This window comes from Poeciliopsis prolifica, unplaced genomic scaffold, assembly GCF_027474105.1.
Source record: "Poeciliopsis prolifica strain line A6 unplaced genomic scaffold, Auburn_PproV2 SCAFFOLD078, whole genome shotgun sequence".
Classification (NCBI taxonomy): Eukaryota; Metazoa; Chordata; class Actinopteri; order Cyprinodontiformes; family Poeciliidae; genus Poeciliopsis; species Poeciliopsis prolifica.
Genome location: NW_026562453.1, coordinates 1,037,320 through 1,056,188, shown reverse-complemented (window position 1 = coordinate 1,056,188; position 18,869 = coordinate 1,037,320). Strand labels below are relative to the sequence as shown.

The window sequence follows — 18,869 nt, the reverse complement described above, 5'->3', positions numbered from 1 at the left end:
GGCTGAGGAACAAAAATTGAGGGGCTAGCTAATACCGCTGGCACACTCACAAGGAGAGAAGAAATGCTGTCTTCAGTGCACAAACATGGTGGATAAAACTGATTCTGATGTTGATGAACACATGAAACCTGATTGGTCAGTAGAGCCGTTGGATGTTTACGTCATGTTGTTCATAGATTAGCGTTTCTGATGACAGAAATTCTCCTTTTCTTCTTTTACAACAAATCAAGTTATAAATACAAATCATAGAAAAGGTTTTGCATGATGGCGTTGTAAGATTATCTCCCAGCATGCTTTGGATTTAGTAAAAGTAACTCTAAATGTTTAGTTTCTCCAAAATCAAGATGAATGTCTTGATATTTGTTTAAGATGTTTTTCTCTGAAGAAAATTTTGCTCTACAAAAAAAGCTTGCGTTGAGGTCAGGGGGCCGCACAAAATTCTTCAGAGGGACAGAAATGGCCCGCAGGCCGCACTTTGGACACCCCTGGCCTACAGTTTTTACTCGTTTCCCCTAAGAAAACAACACGTTGTCTCTGTGAGAAGATCTAAGTTTCTGCCTGATGAAAACAGTAAGAAATGTGCTGCTGAAGGCCGAGCGCATACCTTCGACGTGAGGCGGATGCTTTTGCTGCTCTGTGGCGAGAGAGAGACAAACGGTGAGAAGTGACTCAGCAGCCAAAGCTGAAGTGTGAAAGCATCAGTTTGGTTAGAGACGCAGAAGCAGAACGACAAACGTGCCTCACAAGTTGGTGGTGGCTCAGAAACTGCAGCTCCTGCTGCGGCTCACCTCTGTTGTGCTGCAGCAGGACGATGGTCGGGTTGACAGAACTGGTGCGGGGATAAACACAACCGGGAGGCGAGGGGTTAACGTGCAGAGCATCTGGAGGAGAAGCAGCTTGGTTTTCTCTTATGCTTCTGGGTGAAGAGGCCTGAAAAAACCGCAGAAAAAACAGAAATGAACAGTGTTTCCGTAAACCGAGGCGAAACGAGGTGAAGTGATCCTACCTGGCACCAGGTGTCGCTCTCAGGAGGTAACTGAGGAGCGTTGCTGCTGCCACTCTCGGCCGCTCCTGCTTTGGATCCGTCTCCATTAATCTGGTCGGTCCAGCTGCCTGAAACGAGTCCAGAAAGCTGTGAGCGCGGCAGCCGCTGCTGCAGCGGGACAAACACTGGGGGAGGCACTGAAAGGTGTGGCATGTCAGTGAACCACAGCAGATAAATACAGTGCAGCATCAGGGACATTTCACAGGAAAAAGACAAACAAACGGCCAAGATCCGCCAAAAAATATAAACATTATAGAAAAAAAAAAAACACAAACAAATTTTTAAGTTTAAAAGTGGAAAATTTGCCAGAAATAAATCAGCCAATTTTAGAAAATCTTTGGAAAAATCTTGGAAATTTCTGAAATTTTGCTCGAAAAAGCTCTAAACTTTTAAACTAATTTCAGAAATATTCTAGAAAAAAAAGGAAACATTCAGATTTTGAAAAGTAAAAAATTTCTAGAAAAACATTTTAGATTCACCCCACAAATTATCCAGAGAAAACAAGAAAATTCCCAAGCTTGAAAAGATTGAAAATTGCTAGAAACATTTTTTAAAAATAATCTCACAAATTTTCTAGAAACACATTGATGTTTCTGAGTTTGAAAAGTCAATAATTTTCTAAAGAAAACCCAAATTCTGAGATTAATCTACAGCATGAACATTTCTGAGCCTGGAAAGCGAAACACTTGCTAAAACATATAATTTCTGATTAACCTTCGTGTTTTTTCCTTTGTTGAGCTTCAAGCACAGAAAATAACCAGATTCTTCCAGAATCTCTGAACTTAGTGAGGAGAACAAAAAGCCTTTTCAGACAGATGCAAAGATCGTTTGTCCCAGTGGCCTTTTTCATCCTGCTGCGCAACAATTAAAGCGTCTCCCTGTTTCCAGTCCGGTTCTGAAGGGTTCTGAGCAACAAAAGAGCCCACAGTGGCGGCCCGGAGCGCAGCGTGGGCAGGAAGAACGCTCTCTGACATTTGCATGAAAATATGAGCAATCGGTTCAGTTTAGCGAAGCCTCTTTACAGCATGATGAAATGTCATCTTATGCACTCAGATTATTTACGCTAAATATTATTTTATGATGCAGTGAAAAAGCCCGACGTACTTGTAGCTGTGATGACATTCGGCTCGTCGTCGTCGTCGTCGATGTGGACGAGGGTCGCCCTCAGGGTCACCACGCCTTTCCCTTTGCACACTCTGCTCGGGTCCAAATCTGAAAAAGGTTCATCCCGATGAAAATGAAGCGGCTTCAGAACCGCGATTGGTTCAAGGCTGCAGGGATTTCCTGGAATAGATCCGCCTCATCAGAACCAGGCCATCACATTAAAATGCTGTGAAGCTCATTAACTCAGTTCGCTGCTGAGTCGACGCAGATGGAGGCTCAAGTAAGGACGAGCAAAACTAATGTCTGTAGGATGACCTCACACTGGAAAAACTGACAAATCCAACCTTTAATTCAGCTGCATTTATTGAGTTTGGGGGAAAATAAAGAATATTGAAGAAGTAATTAATTAATCAAAAGTGCAAATTAATCACTAATTTCAAATATGAATTGATGTCACTGTATTAGTACAATAAAGAGGGATTGTTCCTTTATTATCACTAGATCATAAAATCACAGCTTCTGTGAAACATGACCTCAGTTTGACCTCAGTTTGACTTCAGTTTGACCTCAGTTTGACCTCAGTTTGACCTCAGTTTGACCTCAGTTTGACTTCAGTTTGACCTCTGTTTGACCTGCTGTAGTGAGTTAGACTCAATAAAGATTTTTTTAAATTTAGCTAAAATTGCTAGGGGAGAAAGTTCGCTACATTTCTGTGTTAGCTTTAATGAAAGCTACATTAGCTAAGCTAACTGTGCTAATTCGGCAGCACAGTTAGCACTGCTATTTATGTTAGCGTTGCACAGAGGTGGATAGAGCACTCAAAGATTTTAACGGATTAATACTTGTACTCATATTGTTTATGAGACAGGAAAGGGCGAGAGTTAGCAGTTAGCGCTACGCTTGTGGTTTGCCTCTTGTCAACGTCTCATGTGACGTTGCAGAAGCGCGACGTCACATGAGACGCCGTTTCAGTGCTAATGGAGGAGCTAACATCTAGAGTTTTGTTATTTCTGCTCTTTGTGGTTCAGCCCAATAGAACCAAAGGAAATAAAGTCGCATCGCGTGTCGGTATTTCAGTTTATAAGGCTGCATTTTAATTAGAATATCTGAGATATGATCTATTAAAATCTCTACTATTGGTTCTCTGTTCCTAGAAGAAATTATGCTGCTTTCATCGGCATTAGAATAAAACCTCTTACTTAACCAAGTGTTGCTTTTTATACAGTCTTTTCCACAATTAGTATCTTAGTAATCAATTATTTTTACAATTAATCAGACAAATTTTTTGTCTGAAAATATGCAAATTAATCTGCATATTTTGCAGATTTTTTAATTTAGCTACTTAAATACATTAATAGATAAAAACCAAATGATTAAATGTTTTTTATAAATAAAATAAACATTTCTGTCTGAAAATAAGAATTACTTTAGTGCAGTGCTTCTCAATTATTTTCCGTTACGCCCCCCCTAGCAAGAAGAAAACTATTCGCGCCCCCACACCCCACCGTGACTATCCATCTCTGCATAACATTTTTTCCTTATTAACATTTTTTTCGCTGAAAAAACTCTAGCGGCTTATCGCCGTGATTGGGATGTAACGTATTTAAGTGACGCGCTAATTTATTTGGCTTCATGCTGTCCGCTGCGAGCATTTTTAGACACAGCAAACACACCGGTCTTTCCTCTTCTCCAACTGTAGTCACAGTGAAGCCAAGCGCTAAATACGCTTCGTCGTATTTCCTCTTCTTAGCTTTCGGTTGACTTTCTGTTGTCTCATTATCTTTGTCTCTCTCCGCTTTTCTTTTCATCCCTGTTAAAAACTTTTCATGTTGTTGAATAACGGAGGCCATAGACAGAACGCAGTCGGAGCTTTTTGTTGACGTAACACTGCTAACCAAGGCAAACTTGTTGTCTTGTAAGTCATAAAATGTTGCACTGTCGCAAACGTGACAGAAGTAACAATGAGAGCGCCACTGCCGCCTACTGTGCGCAATTACATTTTACACTAGTACGGCCAAAAAAAAGCCTGTTCCCCAGGATCACACGCCCCCCCAGGTATCGCACCGCGCCCCCCAAAGGGGGCCCGCCCCACTATTTGAGAAGCACTGCTTTAGTGAAAGCTTGATCTACATCTGCAGCTAAAAATTCTTCTAAAATCAATGTGAGAAAAGCTCAGTTTGTTCTGCTGGAATTAAAATCAAGGCAATAATATGGTCATTAAAATCTTAAATGCAAAACTAATATATTTACTACTGTTCTGAATGTGCTGTTCTTTCAGGAAATGGCCTTGATTAGAGTCTGTTTACTCCAGTTAAAGATTAATCCATCCCTAAATAACCAGAGTTTGCTAAACTCTACATGCCTACATGTGGCCAAGACAACACAGACAAGATTCTGACGTTTCAATAAAATATTCAATCATTTTTTTTACATTTCTGCACACAATATCTTCATTTTTGAATTGAATATAAATGTTTCCCGTGTTGGAAACATTTAGAGTTTGGAGAAAGTAAAGGGAAACATCACCTGCAGAGGGAATCAGATCAGGAGAACCTTTCATGGTTGTTAAAGGAGTAATCCTGACGGCGCTCACAGCTCTGGGACCCGATCCTCAACAGTCAGACAGAAATCAACAAGAAGGCCACATTTCAATTAAGAAACATCACATAACTACAGTTACAAACAGAAATCTGTATCAGGAATGGAGTCTTTAGAGAAATCAGGTGGACTTACTTCGAGTTGAGCTTCTGCTGCCCTCTGCTGGAGAGCTCTGGAAGAGAAACGGAGAAAACCAGTCAAACCATTAAAATAATGGTGCAGCTCAATTAAACAAGCTGAGCTGCATGAACATGACCACATCCCATTTATATTTCACTGCGTTTTAAAAGATTTTTATAATTTACAGCTGGAGAAAAATCCATCAAATTTAATAAAAATGGATTCTGCATCATATCCTCCGGAAACCGGAGAATAAAATCCAACATGTTGACAGAGGAGTATCCAAAAATAATACACAGGTGAGAGCAGCACTACTTCAACATATTTTCACTCAAATAAAAGTAAAAAGTAGCACAAAATTACTCAAGTAAGAGTAAAAAATTACCTAATCAGATGGACTAAAATCTAAAGTTAAGTGGAAAGTTTGGTGTTTTAAGGACCAAAATGAAAATAATTCAATTAAAAGTAGTTAAGTAAATGTAACTAGATACTCTAAAAACATTACAGGTCCATGAAAAGTTTGAGATGTTTTTTGCACTATATTTTCTTTACATGCAGATCATTTTAACAGCAGATCTTCCTCTGCGCCATCTGACAGTTAGCAGCACAAAAAAGTCTTGTTATGTTCGAATCTGTTCCTCCATGTTTACATGTGAGTCTGCAGTAGAAACAGGAACGTCGCAGTAAACATGCAGCGGAGCAGCAAACACCACAGCGTCGCTCAGAAACACGCTGCCCTCCGTTTGTGTTCGGCTGATTTAAGGCTCGCTCTCTTTCACAGCGCCAAGAAACGGGCCAGTCGAGGTGGAGACACTCAGGCATGGACACAAAACTGGGTTTTCTTCAGGAGAGCACAACTAAAAACGGACAAAATCACCTGCTCGAATTCAAAAATAATCCATATTAAAGTAAGAGAGGGCAACCTGGTAACAGAAGAGGAATGCGCAATAATATGGAAATATTAGTAGCCGTATAATAAATCAGCGGCATGGAAAGAATTTGGATGGAAAAACTTTGTTTATAATTCTTTGTCACACCTGCTCAGAAATGGAAATCCTCCTATTGCCGGAGAAAAGAATAGAAATCAAAATGAAAACCAATGTCAAGTTTTTTGCGATTGTCTAATTGTGAAAGATTCCTGCACTGCAAAAACACAAAATATTCCCAACTAATTTTGGTTGAGTTTCCGGTGAACGTTTCTCAGTTCCCTTCAAATGAGACAAACTAACTTAAAAATATTTGTTTAGCTAGAAGAAGCTTGTTAACGATCTGTATATTGCTAAATCGGCATATTATTAACCTCACATCGAGACATTTGTTTGTTTCTGCCAATGAAACTAGACCCGGGTTGCTAGGCAACGTGCCGGGCTTGGCCGGCGTTGCTAGGCAACAGCGCAGTTTTCATTAATATTAAGGAGACATTTTCTCCAAACAAGCTCAGATAACTTGCTGAAAAGCTACTTGAAAGTTAGTTTTGTTGCATTTCAAGTGTTTGTCATAGTGAACTGATTTACTTTTCTTACTGTGTGGTAAAATTTGCTTCCTTGGGAATCAATAAAGATAAAAAAAGATGCATCTGCTTCAAGCATTAACCTTTGTTGTCCCTGTGAGTGTGAGGCTGGAAACCTCCAACAGGCCTGAAAGGACCAGGGGAGAACGGGAGCAGCTCCAAAACGGCCTCCAGGGGGAAAACTCAGCCTTCACGCTGAGCCGGCCCTGAGAACTGCAGCAGAGTATTTATTTTTCCTCCCTCTAATAAAATCAACTTGCTTCCTGACCCCCAGCAGCCCAGAGAGTCGATGCACCCTGATCTCATGTCCTGCATAAATAATAAAACATTGAGAGGCATTCCTTCCTCGGCTGCATCCTCACATGAACCCAGAGAAGTCGGGTTCACAGCAGAGCGCCGTTCAACTTATGGAAGATAAAAAGACGATGACAGCTTGCAGAGTTAGCCGTATAAACACAGGGCAGCAGAGATCCCACAGGGCCTTTTTAGGAAGACGCTGGGGAGCAGAACGCCGAGCAGAACCGTCCGGCCTGGTTCTGTTCGGGACAGAACAAACAGCTGAATCCAGCCAACAGGAAGCAAAGGTCACAAAACGTAATGTCAGTATTTATAAACAGGAAAGTTCATGGTGTCAATTTGCAGGATTTTACTCATCTGTGTGGAAAAATGTCACAATAAAGGTGTAAAAGTCACAACCTTCAGAACCACTTAGGCTGTTTTCACACAGAATAACCCAGTTTGGTTAAACCGGTTCTATTTCACTCTGCACCCGATCAAACAAACCAACCAGGCCGTCACAACACATTTGGGTGGATAATAAATTGTCCCAGAGATTATTGCGATACGCGATGATATTTTTGACACCATTTTCAACTGTATAATGATAATGACACAATCATTAAAGTTTTCCCTCTCAAACACAAATAAACTTGTAATTTTGTACAGAGCACTCTGAACTTGAACTGGAAAACATTTTAAATATTCAAAATAAAACACAACAAACAAAAAGGAAATAAAAAACATAAATGATCATCAGAATGGAAGTTATAATTTTAATATATCTTGTGAAAAATTGAGTAATTGCTTATTGAAACAGGCCTGAAAAATCTGTTCCTTTCCTTGCCAGTGGAGGGCGCTACACCAAGAACCACTGAAGGAAACGACACACAAACCTTTGAAGAAGACACAGATTGCAACCTCCTTCATCACAAAATGTAAACTAAAACGGAGTAGCGTCAGATTTTAGTGGTTGGAGGATTTCTACTTTGTTTTGCTTCAGACTAGCAGGTTTGTGAAATCATCAAAGAAAGAGAAGAGCTAACGTGTTTGATAATAAAACAAGATGGATTTGTAGGAACCTTTTTTAAAATATCCAAAATAGGGAGTCACCTATAGATAAATTTGGGCTGATTTTGCGACCCGATATTAAAAACCATTTTTAGAAAACAAAATTTTAAAACCAGCTGACGGGCTCACCCAGCAACACGGGTCACTGGGGTCACTGGGGTCATTGGGGTCATTGGGGTCACCAGGGCAGTTTCTGCTGATCTGTGACGTTAATTCGGAAGGTTTTCTGAAATATCAGCTCAGTTTCAAAATATCAAAAAACATTTAAACATTCATTGCCAAAAATGTCAGATTTTCTGGTTTTAAGCATTTGGGCACTTGCTTCTGGAAACAGTGGAAACCTAAAAGCAGGAACTAAAAGTGTTCAAAATGAGAATTTTCCACAATGCATCCCCTTTAATATTGCTGTTTTAGCTGATAAACAATATTTACAGATATTCTATATATTGTATATATGTCACTAACCTACCCTTCACCACTGCTTCTCTGCAATCCTGACCAGAATAAAACTGAAAAACCTTCAGAGATTTTCTCAAACTGAGCCAGAAAATGAAACTTCTCAGTTATTTGTTGCTGAATCGAACAGATCCCGGATAATTTGCTCTGCGTCTCGTTTTCGCCATCTCAACAGAAACATCCTGCTGAAGCTTCCGGGTCCAACAGAAACGTCTTTCCAAAACAAACATCTCCCAACAGGCAGCGTCCAGCTAGCGACGTTTCCTACCTGATGAAGAGCACAGAAACGCCTCCGCCCCAGAACATCGGCTCTTCCTGGAGCTCCGGGGGGTTTTCTGTCCCGACTGGGCGGGGCCGGCCCGGTTCCGACCTTGACCCTCGCTATCTTGGAGGTTCTGTTTGTTTTTCCCGGCAGACGCGTCCAGATAGACCTGTCACCACATGCCACCTGGGAATGTGGCACCCACTCACCAACTGCAGGGCATCATCTCACCGCCATGCAGACGGCTGGACGGCCTTCTGACTCCCAGCGGACACTTCGGTGTGAGAGAAACGCCTTGCAGAGGTCAGAGGTCAGACATTGAGCTCATGTACTTTCCTTGATTGTCCTCTGAAGATAAGTTATTTCCCAATAGTTTTCACAAGATTTAATTTTCTACTGATATTCTTTAGATAACGAGTTTCGTTCCCAAAAGTTTTCTCCAGATAATTTCATCTTAACGAGGCGTGTAGACTTTTTATAAATCTCTGCAGCAACTGTCTGCACATGTAAACATACTTTATATTAGGGCTGCAACTAACAGTTATTTTAGTAATCGATTATTTCATTTATTATTCTGACAGGTAAACAATCAGATGGAGGAAAGAGCTAAAAAAAGAAACATTCCTATCAACATGTTAAAAATTTGTTTCTGTTTGAACATCAGTACAGTTATGAGGTGTTGATTATTTTTTGGTCTAACCGATTAATAATTTAATACAAAAAGGTGCATAATATGACTTTTTAAAACCAGGGGAAGCTAAAACTGTGTTTTGAGGAGTTTTCAGGGTCAGAGGTTGGAGTAGTCGTCTTGTAATCGGAGGGTTGTGGGTTCGATTCCAGCTTCCACTTGACACACGTCGAAGGGAGATTGAACAATCACTGGGAGTTGACAGTAGTTACACCAATATTTCGGTTTTCTTGTTATATTTAACAAAGTTTCAGACAAAAAAAAACTTGGAATCAGCAACTTTTGCAGTCCTGGTCTAAAACTCTGAGTTTTTAAAATGACTGGAAAATATAAGTTCAGTACATTTACCATTTCTGAGTGGAACATATTTACAGAAGTTTTTTTTTTTTATTTAATTGGAAAATGTTTATATTTTTGTACAGTTTTGGTTCATTATTTAAACAACTGGGCTGTTTTGGAGTTTGCATACTCCAGGTAATTAATCAACTACTAAATTGGTTGACGATTATTTCTGAAAATCGATTAATCGATGTGTCCCTACTTTAGATGTCTGTAGGTAAAATGCTGTCTTTTCTGAGCTCAAAGCTTCTATCAGTGTTAAACGAAGCCTCCACATTTCCGCTGTTTGCTCTGACAGCTAAACAAAGGCGATGCTGTGATGTATGTCATACGGGGATCCCTGTGTCCAGCGGCTCCCCCACACAACGGCGCTCTCATCGCACGCCGCACTGGAGAGAGGTCGTTACGTAAGCCCGTTTGACTTCTGCTTTGTCAACAAACGGCAGAGAGAGGAGAAGCCGAGCGGCAGATCTCGCCATCAGAGCTCCAAACATGGCCGCGGAGCCGGAGCTTCATCCCCCTGATGGAGAAGAGACCCCACCGACGCTGCCGCCTCGCTTCCATAAACAGCTTCCACACTCGGCAGCGGCCGGGGATTCTGCACATTCCTGAGGCGAAGCTATTTGAAGTTCATTTCAAACAACTGCAGCATAAAAGGAAGTGAATGTGAGACAGAGAGCAGGAAAGCACCTGTACAGCTGACGGCAGCAAACTCAGCCAGAACCTCGTTCTGCACATTTTATCACATTTTATGTTTCACAAAATATTTTTAGCAGCTGCTTCTCATTTGTCACAATCGCAAATTTTTCTGGGCGATAAGTCGTCCCAGAAGTTACAGCGATAAACGTTAATATTGATTTGGAACCGTTTTTGTGTAACATAACAGTAATAATGACAAATACATTAAAGTCTGGTAAGGAAGTGGAACTGGAAGATATTTTAATTGTCCAAAGTAAATAAACAAAACAACAAATAAAACAAATTATAAAACTGATTAATCACAATTAGAACAAGCTCAATAATTTATCTGTTTTCTCTCTGGATGATAAAACTCTTCAGCTTGGTGCTTTGCTGTCCAAAGACCTTTTTTTGTTTATAGACATATTAAAGTATCTTCCAGTTCCCGTATTAAACCTAATGTGTTCTTGAATTATTATTTTTCCATTATCATTATATTACTTGAAAATTGTCTCAAAATAACAATATTATCGTTTATCACAATTACTTCTGGGATAATTCCAGAAAGATTTGTTATCACGACAAGCCTCTGTCTGTATATTCACGTCTTCAACAATATCAGCAACACTTTCATAAAGTCGGTACGTTTTTAAATAGCCAATTCCATCATTTTTCAGGAAAATATTTCAAGAAACGTCGACGACTCCAAGATAAAAGGTCCTATTTAAAGGAAAGGCAAACCCACCCACAGCTAACAAAGACGTGTCCCTGAGTGCTTGCAGAGGCTCAGAGGCTGATAAGCTCCACACAGAGAGATCACTTAGCGGGAGGCGAGGCAACGGCCTGCGGAGAGACGCACTGGGCGCATCACACTTTCTCTTCCAGCCTGCTTGCAGCTCGCATGCTCTGCTTTCAGAGGCGACACCAAAAGAATCCCAATGAGCCGACAGTTTACAGAAAGTGATGAATCCTCCAGAGCAAATGCTCCAGGCTGCAGTCCAAGAGTGAGAATAAACACTGAGCTGAATATCCAAGCAGCTCTCCACTCTCTTTGCAGGGTTCAGAGTGAAAAGTTCAAAGTGAGAGAAAACGAGAGGAGGGCAGAGCAGCCAAAACCTTTACTCAAGTAAAAGTAAAAAATCCAAGAAATACTCAAGAACAGAAAGTACTGAGTAACTGATCAAATTCTGGTATTTTAAGAACTAAAATAAAAATAAGTCATAAACAACAAAATTACAACACAAGGAAAAAATATAATTAACTTCTCTAAATATAAAATTTTGCTTAAAACAGATTTGTTTTTCATTCAGTGGGGAGAAAATCCAGAATTTCTCTGCAACTCTCACTAGAGTAAAAATATCGCTCCTCTTATTTACGTAAGAGTAAAAATATAAAGTTTAGTGTTTTTAGAAACTTTGCCCAAGTAAATGAAACTAGTTATTACAAAACCACTCTGGGCTCAGGAATGCAAACAGTAATGGACTTATTAATGTTGATGAATTGAAGCGGCGCTCATCAATGCCGTCAAACTGCAACATTTAGACCTGAATAAAAAGGATGATGGACGAGTTGTCGCTTGCTAAGGTAACCGCCAAATAATAAAATAAATGTGAGGAGAAAATATGTTGAATGAATTTGAAGAATAAATAAGAGCAATTTTGACAAACTTGACATATATAATAATGTTAAGATAAAAATATGTTTAATTTTCTGTTTCAGCCGGTATTTACAGCGGACACAAAATTGTGTTAAATAGTAATTTGTCATTTTTTTATTCAGCATGTAAAAAAATTAGGACTTCTTGGTACAGAAAGAGGGTTTGCAAAATAAAAATAGCTGTATCATTTAATCGTTAGTCGATTTATAAGATCAATCAACTTTAGATTAATTGTTTAATCGATAACTTGCCTCATCATTGCCAGGGTTTATTTAAAATATGGAGCTTAATTTAGTAATATGAGAGACAAGAGATGCTGATGTCATGTCTGTGTAATGAGCTCAGCTGTGCGGCTTCAGTACATTAGCAGCAGCAATGGCAATTAAGATTAAATGCTAAGCAGGGGCCAACAGCATTTTTTCATCTCTGCTGGATGTTTTGGCTCCAACCAGGCCTGGAAGCTCTGACTGTGTTCCCCAATATAACCCTGGGTGACAGCCCACTTGATAATTGAGTCAGGATACGGCGGCTGAACGTGAAAACAAACGGCCGAGCGATAATCCAGCAATTTCGAGTGCGATGAAGATACTGCGTGCCGCGGGACTCTGGAGGGTCGCCATCATCCGGCTATTTGAAGAATGCAGGCGCGGTCCGACTGGACCCCGGTTCCACCCGGAGACAGACGGCGGGAAAAGTCACCACAAGTCAGACCTGCTGCATGGCTATGGAGCTAAATTGGTGCCACGAAGATTGTTGAAAAGGAAAAAAATGAAACTGAACATTGAATGTGAAAAGTAGTTTCAGTTTTTTTCAGTTTCAAATTTTTATTTTCAGCTTCACACTTTTTTCAGTTTCAAATATTTTTTTCGGTTTCAAACTTTATTTTCAGTTTCAAGCTATTTCCATTTTTTCATCAAATTATCTGCAGGACTTTGACACAATAGTGTATGAATTGATTTTTTTTTAAAAAGACAAAAATTTTTGCTAATTCTATCGTAGCTATTTTCTGGTTGAAACTTATTTTTCTTATAAGTTTACAAATTTCTTCTATAGGTCTAGGACTTTCTAACACATGTAGAAACTCTGTATTACTTTTCCCAGGTATGTTATGATGAATGTTTGTGAAATATTTCTGCAAACATCCGCCATGACGCCTGTGTTTTTCCATCGTTTGTTGACGTCTATCACCTGGCGGAGAGGACAGGATGTAGAATCCATCACCAGGCAGTAAACTGTCCATTCAGCAGCTTGTTTACATGCCGCCATGATCAGACGGTGTTTTTCTGTGACTCGGACCTTGAAAAGTCAAAGTCGGACTCTTTCTTCCCCTCTGGCTTCAGCCAATGGCTGCAGCCGACAGGGAAAACAGAAACCATCCTGTCTGCACTCAAAGGAAACAATTATCGACTTACCATTTATTTTTCTTTTAAATTGCCGCAATGTAAATGTGTTTTGTTAATTGAAAGCAAAAACACTGTTTTTACTCTTGAGCGGTTTTACTTTCACTAGAGTAAAATATGCTGACGTAGTGCTGCTCTTACTAGACTACAGTTTTTGGTACTCTGTCCACCTTTGTACATTAATAACTTAATAATTTGTTTTCCATTAACTGATATGTCTAATTCAACACATTTTTTCTAGTTATGTTAACTAAATTTTAGTTCCACAGAAATTAAGTAGGTTTAAAGTAATTTTGTCTTCTTCATTTTACACCAGAAATCTTAAACATAACATTCTTTAAGTCAACAGTCACAACAATTTGTGAAACACAAAACCCACAAGCTTGAAACTGTTCAAAATGGCTGATGCAGCTCAACCCTCATCAACAAATCTTTCAAATTCATCACTGCTGAGAGCGGCGGCTGTTCTCCAATCCAAGAAAGGAGGGAAATGTGACTCCAAAGAAGCTTCATGAAATATTAACGAGAGCTGGTCGACGCTGTCGGCTCGAGACACCGACAGCACTCGAATGCAACACGCTCCCCTTGATCAGCACTCGAATGCAACACGCTCCCCTTGATCAGGACTCGAATGCAACACGCTCCCCTTGATCAGGACTCGAATGCAACACGCTCCCCTTGATCAGGACTCGAATGCAACACGCTCCCCTTGATTTACTCAGATCAACAAAGAAGAAGAAAAACAAACTGTGGCTGAAAACTTCACTTTCTTTTGAGAAAAGTGAGCAAAAATCTTTCTTTACAGTTTTTTTTTGTGGTAGCTGATCAGAAATAAACTGGTTGTGTGTACAAAGTCTCAAAGCCGCGGTACGTATCCGGCATAAATTGATTATTTTACACATTTTTGAAACCGTCATCAAGTCATGGCAGTAGGAGATGAGACAGATAATCTGTGAAAAAACTGCAAGTCTACCATCTCACAGTGCTAATTAGAAACAACCAATCAGAGCCAGGAGGCGGGTCCTAACGCTGTCAATCACCTCCCCCCATTTCTCTCTGCTACACTAGAGTGTATTCCTGATAGCATAGCATGTCTGATGCTAATGCTATTAGCATAGCCCCCAATAACAGACAATAAACAGTTTTCTAGAAAAGTTGTTTCTCCACCATTTTCATGTTTAACAGCAAATACATAGAATGATTGACAGCGCTAAGACCCTCCTCCTGGCTGTGATTGGTTGCTTTCGCATTTCTTCAATAATTTAGGATTTAAAAACATTTAATCTGAGTAACAGATTCACGTGAAAATATATAACTTATTGTCTAAAAAGTTCTAGAAAATAAATGTGATTTATACAATTTTTTATTATTATCATCAGATTGTTGAGTTTTTGTCTATAAATATATTCCATTTCTCTCAAACACTCCTAAACTAAAGACAGAGGATCAGACCATTTTCTATGAAGAAACTTTTTATTTATATTTTCCCCATTGAATAAATGCACCCAAGTTAAAAGTTGGATTTGTCTATTTTCTTTAGATTGTGCTACTGCATGTCTAAAACTACAAAACACTTATTAGTGCCAGATTGTAAAAGTTTGTTCAACCTGAATAAATCTAATGATGTTCCAGTTTGATGCACATTAATGATATTAAATAAAGGATCATGGGACTCGGCTGAACAAACACAGCGGCTCATGTCTGATCCCTTCATTCGCTGTTAAACTGCTGCTGCCCCAGAAAGGCTGAAACCCTGAAAAACATCCAGGGTCAGATAAATAACCTGCTTTTTTATGGTGAAAACATAAATGTGCAGCTCTGTTAGGAGCAGCGCATGAGACGGGACAAACTGAGCAAACGAAAATCAATCTGACTGCTCCTCCTCTGTGTGATTAAATATTTGTGCAGGGGTTAATATTTCAGCACGCCCGTTTAGTGTCATGTTGCGCCAAGCCTGGAGAGTAAAACCATAAATGAAAACACGGGACGAGACGAGCAACACGTGTTGGACTCACCAATCCAACTTTTTTCACTTCCCATACAGAAAAACGGCTCTGAGTTGACGTTAAATGTTTTTAAAACACATGCAGGTATTTGATAACTCTGGACCACTAAATACACCAATAATTTCACTAACTCCTTCAGACTAGCGGCAGCAGCAATTGGCAAACGTGTGTGTCTGCTGAGCTCATTATAAAAGTTACTTCTCAGTTGATAAGAGCAGTTGTAATCGGCATCATGGAGAAGCATTGCTTTGGAAAGACTACTAGCCTCTTCAAGAGACAGAGGCCAAATTCAAGGCATCAAACAGTGAAATCAAATTTCTGTTAAGATTTGTTTGATACATGCAGCATGTTTATAACAACTGAAGGTAACATCGCTACTTTGTGCCTGTGTGCCTGGAAAATACAAAGCACCGGCCCAACCAGTTAGACTGAAGAAAATAACCAAATACTAAAAGCTTGTTCATGGTTCATTTGCAACTTTAAAAAATATATTTCACCAATATTTGTTAGGGTGTGAATATACATCTGTGTACATCTGAGGAATTTCACAAGTTGTCATTTCAACCTGAATTTATTCCTCAAAAGTTTAACATTTATTGATGCAGATGATGACTCAATGAGTCAAACTATAAACCTTTATAAGAAAAATCTCTCTACTTGAGTAAATTTTCTTGATATATTTGACAGCACTGAGTTTAAAGCAGAACCTAAGTGTTGAAGCGGTAAATAGCTGGTTACGTTGTCTGTGTGGGTTTCCACTGGCGCGGCGCAGCAGTTGTGCAGGACGAGACCTTTTGGTCGGTTAAACATTCATCCTGCTGGGTCACAAAGAGAAAGGAGGCCAGCAGCACCAGGCCCTGCGCTGCCGACCGGGACCAAGTCAGGCTGCACGGGTTAATACGTCAACATCAGCAAAAGTTACACTAAAGTCCTGAATGAAATGCAGATTTACAGTTATGTCAAGTTGCACTTCATCTTTACTGTATCAAATTAACTTACATCCTGGTAACTGTATGTCTCTGCAGACACGTTACAACCCGGAGATTTCACGCATGTGCACAACGCAGGAGGTAAAAACAGACAATTTTTTTACTTGCCGTTCACAGCCACGGTAAAACAAACCGGTCAACAAAATTAAACATAAAAATGTTTAATTTTGCTCCAATATTAGACCTTTAAGCCTGGAAATGTTAGCAGAAGCACTCCTCAATTAAACCTTCAGCTCAGTGGTAAGCTGGTGGCCATCTTTGTTGGAGCCAACAGAGTGTAATGCTAACCAACCAATAAGCAGAAGAGGCACTGCCCTCCTCATTTGCATAATGAGGAAGAAATTCATAGAGAAATGTAACAGTAGAAAAGAAGAGAAAATGGCAAAAGAACAAACGCTTGTAAAAGGAAAAAGCAAATAACTAATTCTTGACAGAAACACATGTAACTATATTAATAGTTGTATATTTATACAAAATGTGTTCTTGTAATGTATTTTTCTGACTGTTCTTGTGTTCTTCTGTATCTGTATGCTAATGCTAATATCGCCTGCTTGTCAGGTTAAATAAATGCAGACACCTTGTGGTTTGTCCCATCACAACACAAACCAGACGTCCATCGGTCACATAAGAAAAAGGAAAATCAATAAAAATGTATTCCTGATTTTATTTTTAATTATGTCAGTCTCGGTTCTCCATACAGCAATTCATCAGTAGCGCAAAAACTGGGTGTCTATTTATGCGGGCGCCATGCTAGAGGGGGCGCCACATTGTGGGGGAAACATATTTCTATATTTCTGTTTTTATTCATTGAACCCCCCGGGGGGCCTGTAAAGTGGCTAGCTGCGCCCCTGCTGCTCCTGACACTTCCGTGCCGCATAGTGTGCATCCCATTAGGAGCAGCTGTCCCAGCAGAACCATCACACCAGCAAACACCCGCACTGGAAACCATAATCAATACCGACCAGTCCTGATAGACTCAGGAAGACTCCAAGGTTAAGCATTTGAGTCCGGAGTGCGGCAGAGTGAGTCGCATTTCCACGACGTGGGTTTGTGTGCGTGTGTGTGCGTGTGTGTGTGTGTGTGTGTGTGTGTGTGTGTCTACACTGCAGCAGCGGGGCTGCTGTCCCACTGCCACTGAATAAAACACGCACCGATCTCCTAAAGTACACAAACTGGAACAAACCCACTGAAATGATGAGGAAGACTCACTTTGAATGACGCCATCATGACTTAAATTCAGCCAATAGAGGAGAAGAAATAATCCTATAAATAATAAAATCCCGCATCAGAGCAGATTACCTCGGCGTGTTGGTAATCCAGCTTTAGACTCACTTCACGAGCCCCGCAGGCAACGTCCCGACTGTCCGCGTCCTGCGTGACCACCGTGGCGCATCACGGAGCCTCCGTCCCGGCCGGCCCCGGGGGGCACGGCCCTTCAAAATAAAAGCTGTCCATCATGTCTGCTCACGGCTTGCCTTACAGCTGATAAAAATATAATAAAACACAAAACAATTAATAATATTAGTACTTTAAATAACAATGAAATACATAATATTAATAATAAATATTATTTAAAATTTTTATCTTATCTTATGTCTACAATTATATTTTTGAAGACGATATTTAATGATTATGTTTTTAAAAATGTTTAGAATTAAAAGAAGATAAATTATTGGATTGTTCATCTATTTTTCAAGTCTGGGGTCAAAGGTTAGATTTGGATTGTTGGAATAAAATTATTATTATTATTATTTAAAACAATAAATAGGAAATTGAATTAATTAAAACCCCTCACTGTAATATTTTTTGAAAGTACATCAGCTTTAGAACTTTTTTTTAAACTTAAACAGAAATTTTAATCGAACCGAATCAGTCTTATTTTGAAGGGTTCAGCCGGAAGTTCCTCCTGGAAGCCTGAATTTATATAAACCAGTAAGATAAATTATGATTTAAACTTTGATTCTGCAGACAGCTGAGTTTGTGGATGACAACCTCAGATGGAGCCCCCCTGCCAAGTACGGAAGCCCCCCTGCCAAGTACGGAAGGTTAGAGCGCCATCAAGTGGCCAAATTATAACACTGCAGCTTGGAGCAAAAAATGGGAATATTTCTACTTTTTTACTTTATTACCAATTATTACATAAAACCAAGGTGTTTCTTGTTTCTTATTTCATGCTCCAGTATGTAATACAACTAAAATATTTTCATTTTTCAGAATCACAAACATCAAGAAACCTTTTTTCCCCCCAAAATTGAGATTTTCCACTTTGGAAATGCAATCATGTAACTATCTGAACAAGTTAGTTATTACATGACAGTAATTATTCTCTCTTATATCAGAGAAATGAAAAACAAAGAAAGAACGAAGAGAAAAAAGTGAAAAGATTTGGAACAAAAACAGGAGCATCCAAGCAAATTACAGCCAGGTTAGATATAATTATACACGTCTAGTCATGGCTCTGCAGGTTCCAGCAAATCAAAACTCAAACAATCCCTCTGACAAGTCCATCAAGAAACTTTTACTCAAAATCATCATTAGTGATTTACAAAATTCCTTTCCACTGCAGTTAATATTGCACGAGTTTTATATGTTATAATATGTAGCTTTTGCATTTTACTGAAAAGAAAAAGTATCTTACAAGAGTTTTCAAATTTGGTTTGGACACCATTG

At 39.5% G+C, this 18,869-nt stretch overlaps 1 protein-coding gene across 9 annotated transcripts in view; it reads right to left on the bottom strand.

Annotated features, from left to right (window-relative positions):
• Positions 1 to 17,598, bottom strand: part of LOC129352664 (sorbin and SH3 domain-containing protein 1) — a 65,216-nt gene extending 47,618 nt beyond the window's left edge. For 6 of the 9 annotated variants that reach the window (XM_055021780.1, XM_055021787.1, XM_055021788.1 and 3 more), the window contains exons 1-7: positions 17,499 to 17,598; positions 4,883 to 4,919; positions 4,676 to 4,759; positions 2,150 to 2,257; positions 1,007 to 1,113; positions 789 to 930; positions 605 to 682 (exon numbers count right to left, since the gene is read on the bottom strand). In XM_055021780.1, coding sequence (XP_054877755.1) covers positions 605 to 682; positions 789 to 930; positions 1,007 to 1,113; positions 2,150 to 2,257; positions 4,676 to 4,709 — 469 coding nt within the window. In that variant the 5' untranslated portion in view covers positions 4,710 to 4,759; positions 4,883 to 4,919; positions 17,499 to 17,598. Of the gene's footprint in view, positions 1 to 604; positions 683 to 788; positions 931 to 1,006; positions 1,114 to 2,149; positions 2,258 to 4,675; positions 4,760 to 4,882; positions 4,920 to 8,448; positions 8,471 to 17,498 lie in introns of those variants that run through there. The other 3 variants (XM_055021782.1, XM_055021781.1, XM_055021786.1) reach the window with 3 other exon arrangements.
• Between the last annotated feature and the right edge of the window lie 1,271 nt (positions 17,599 to 18,869).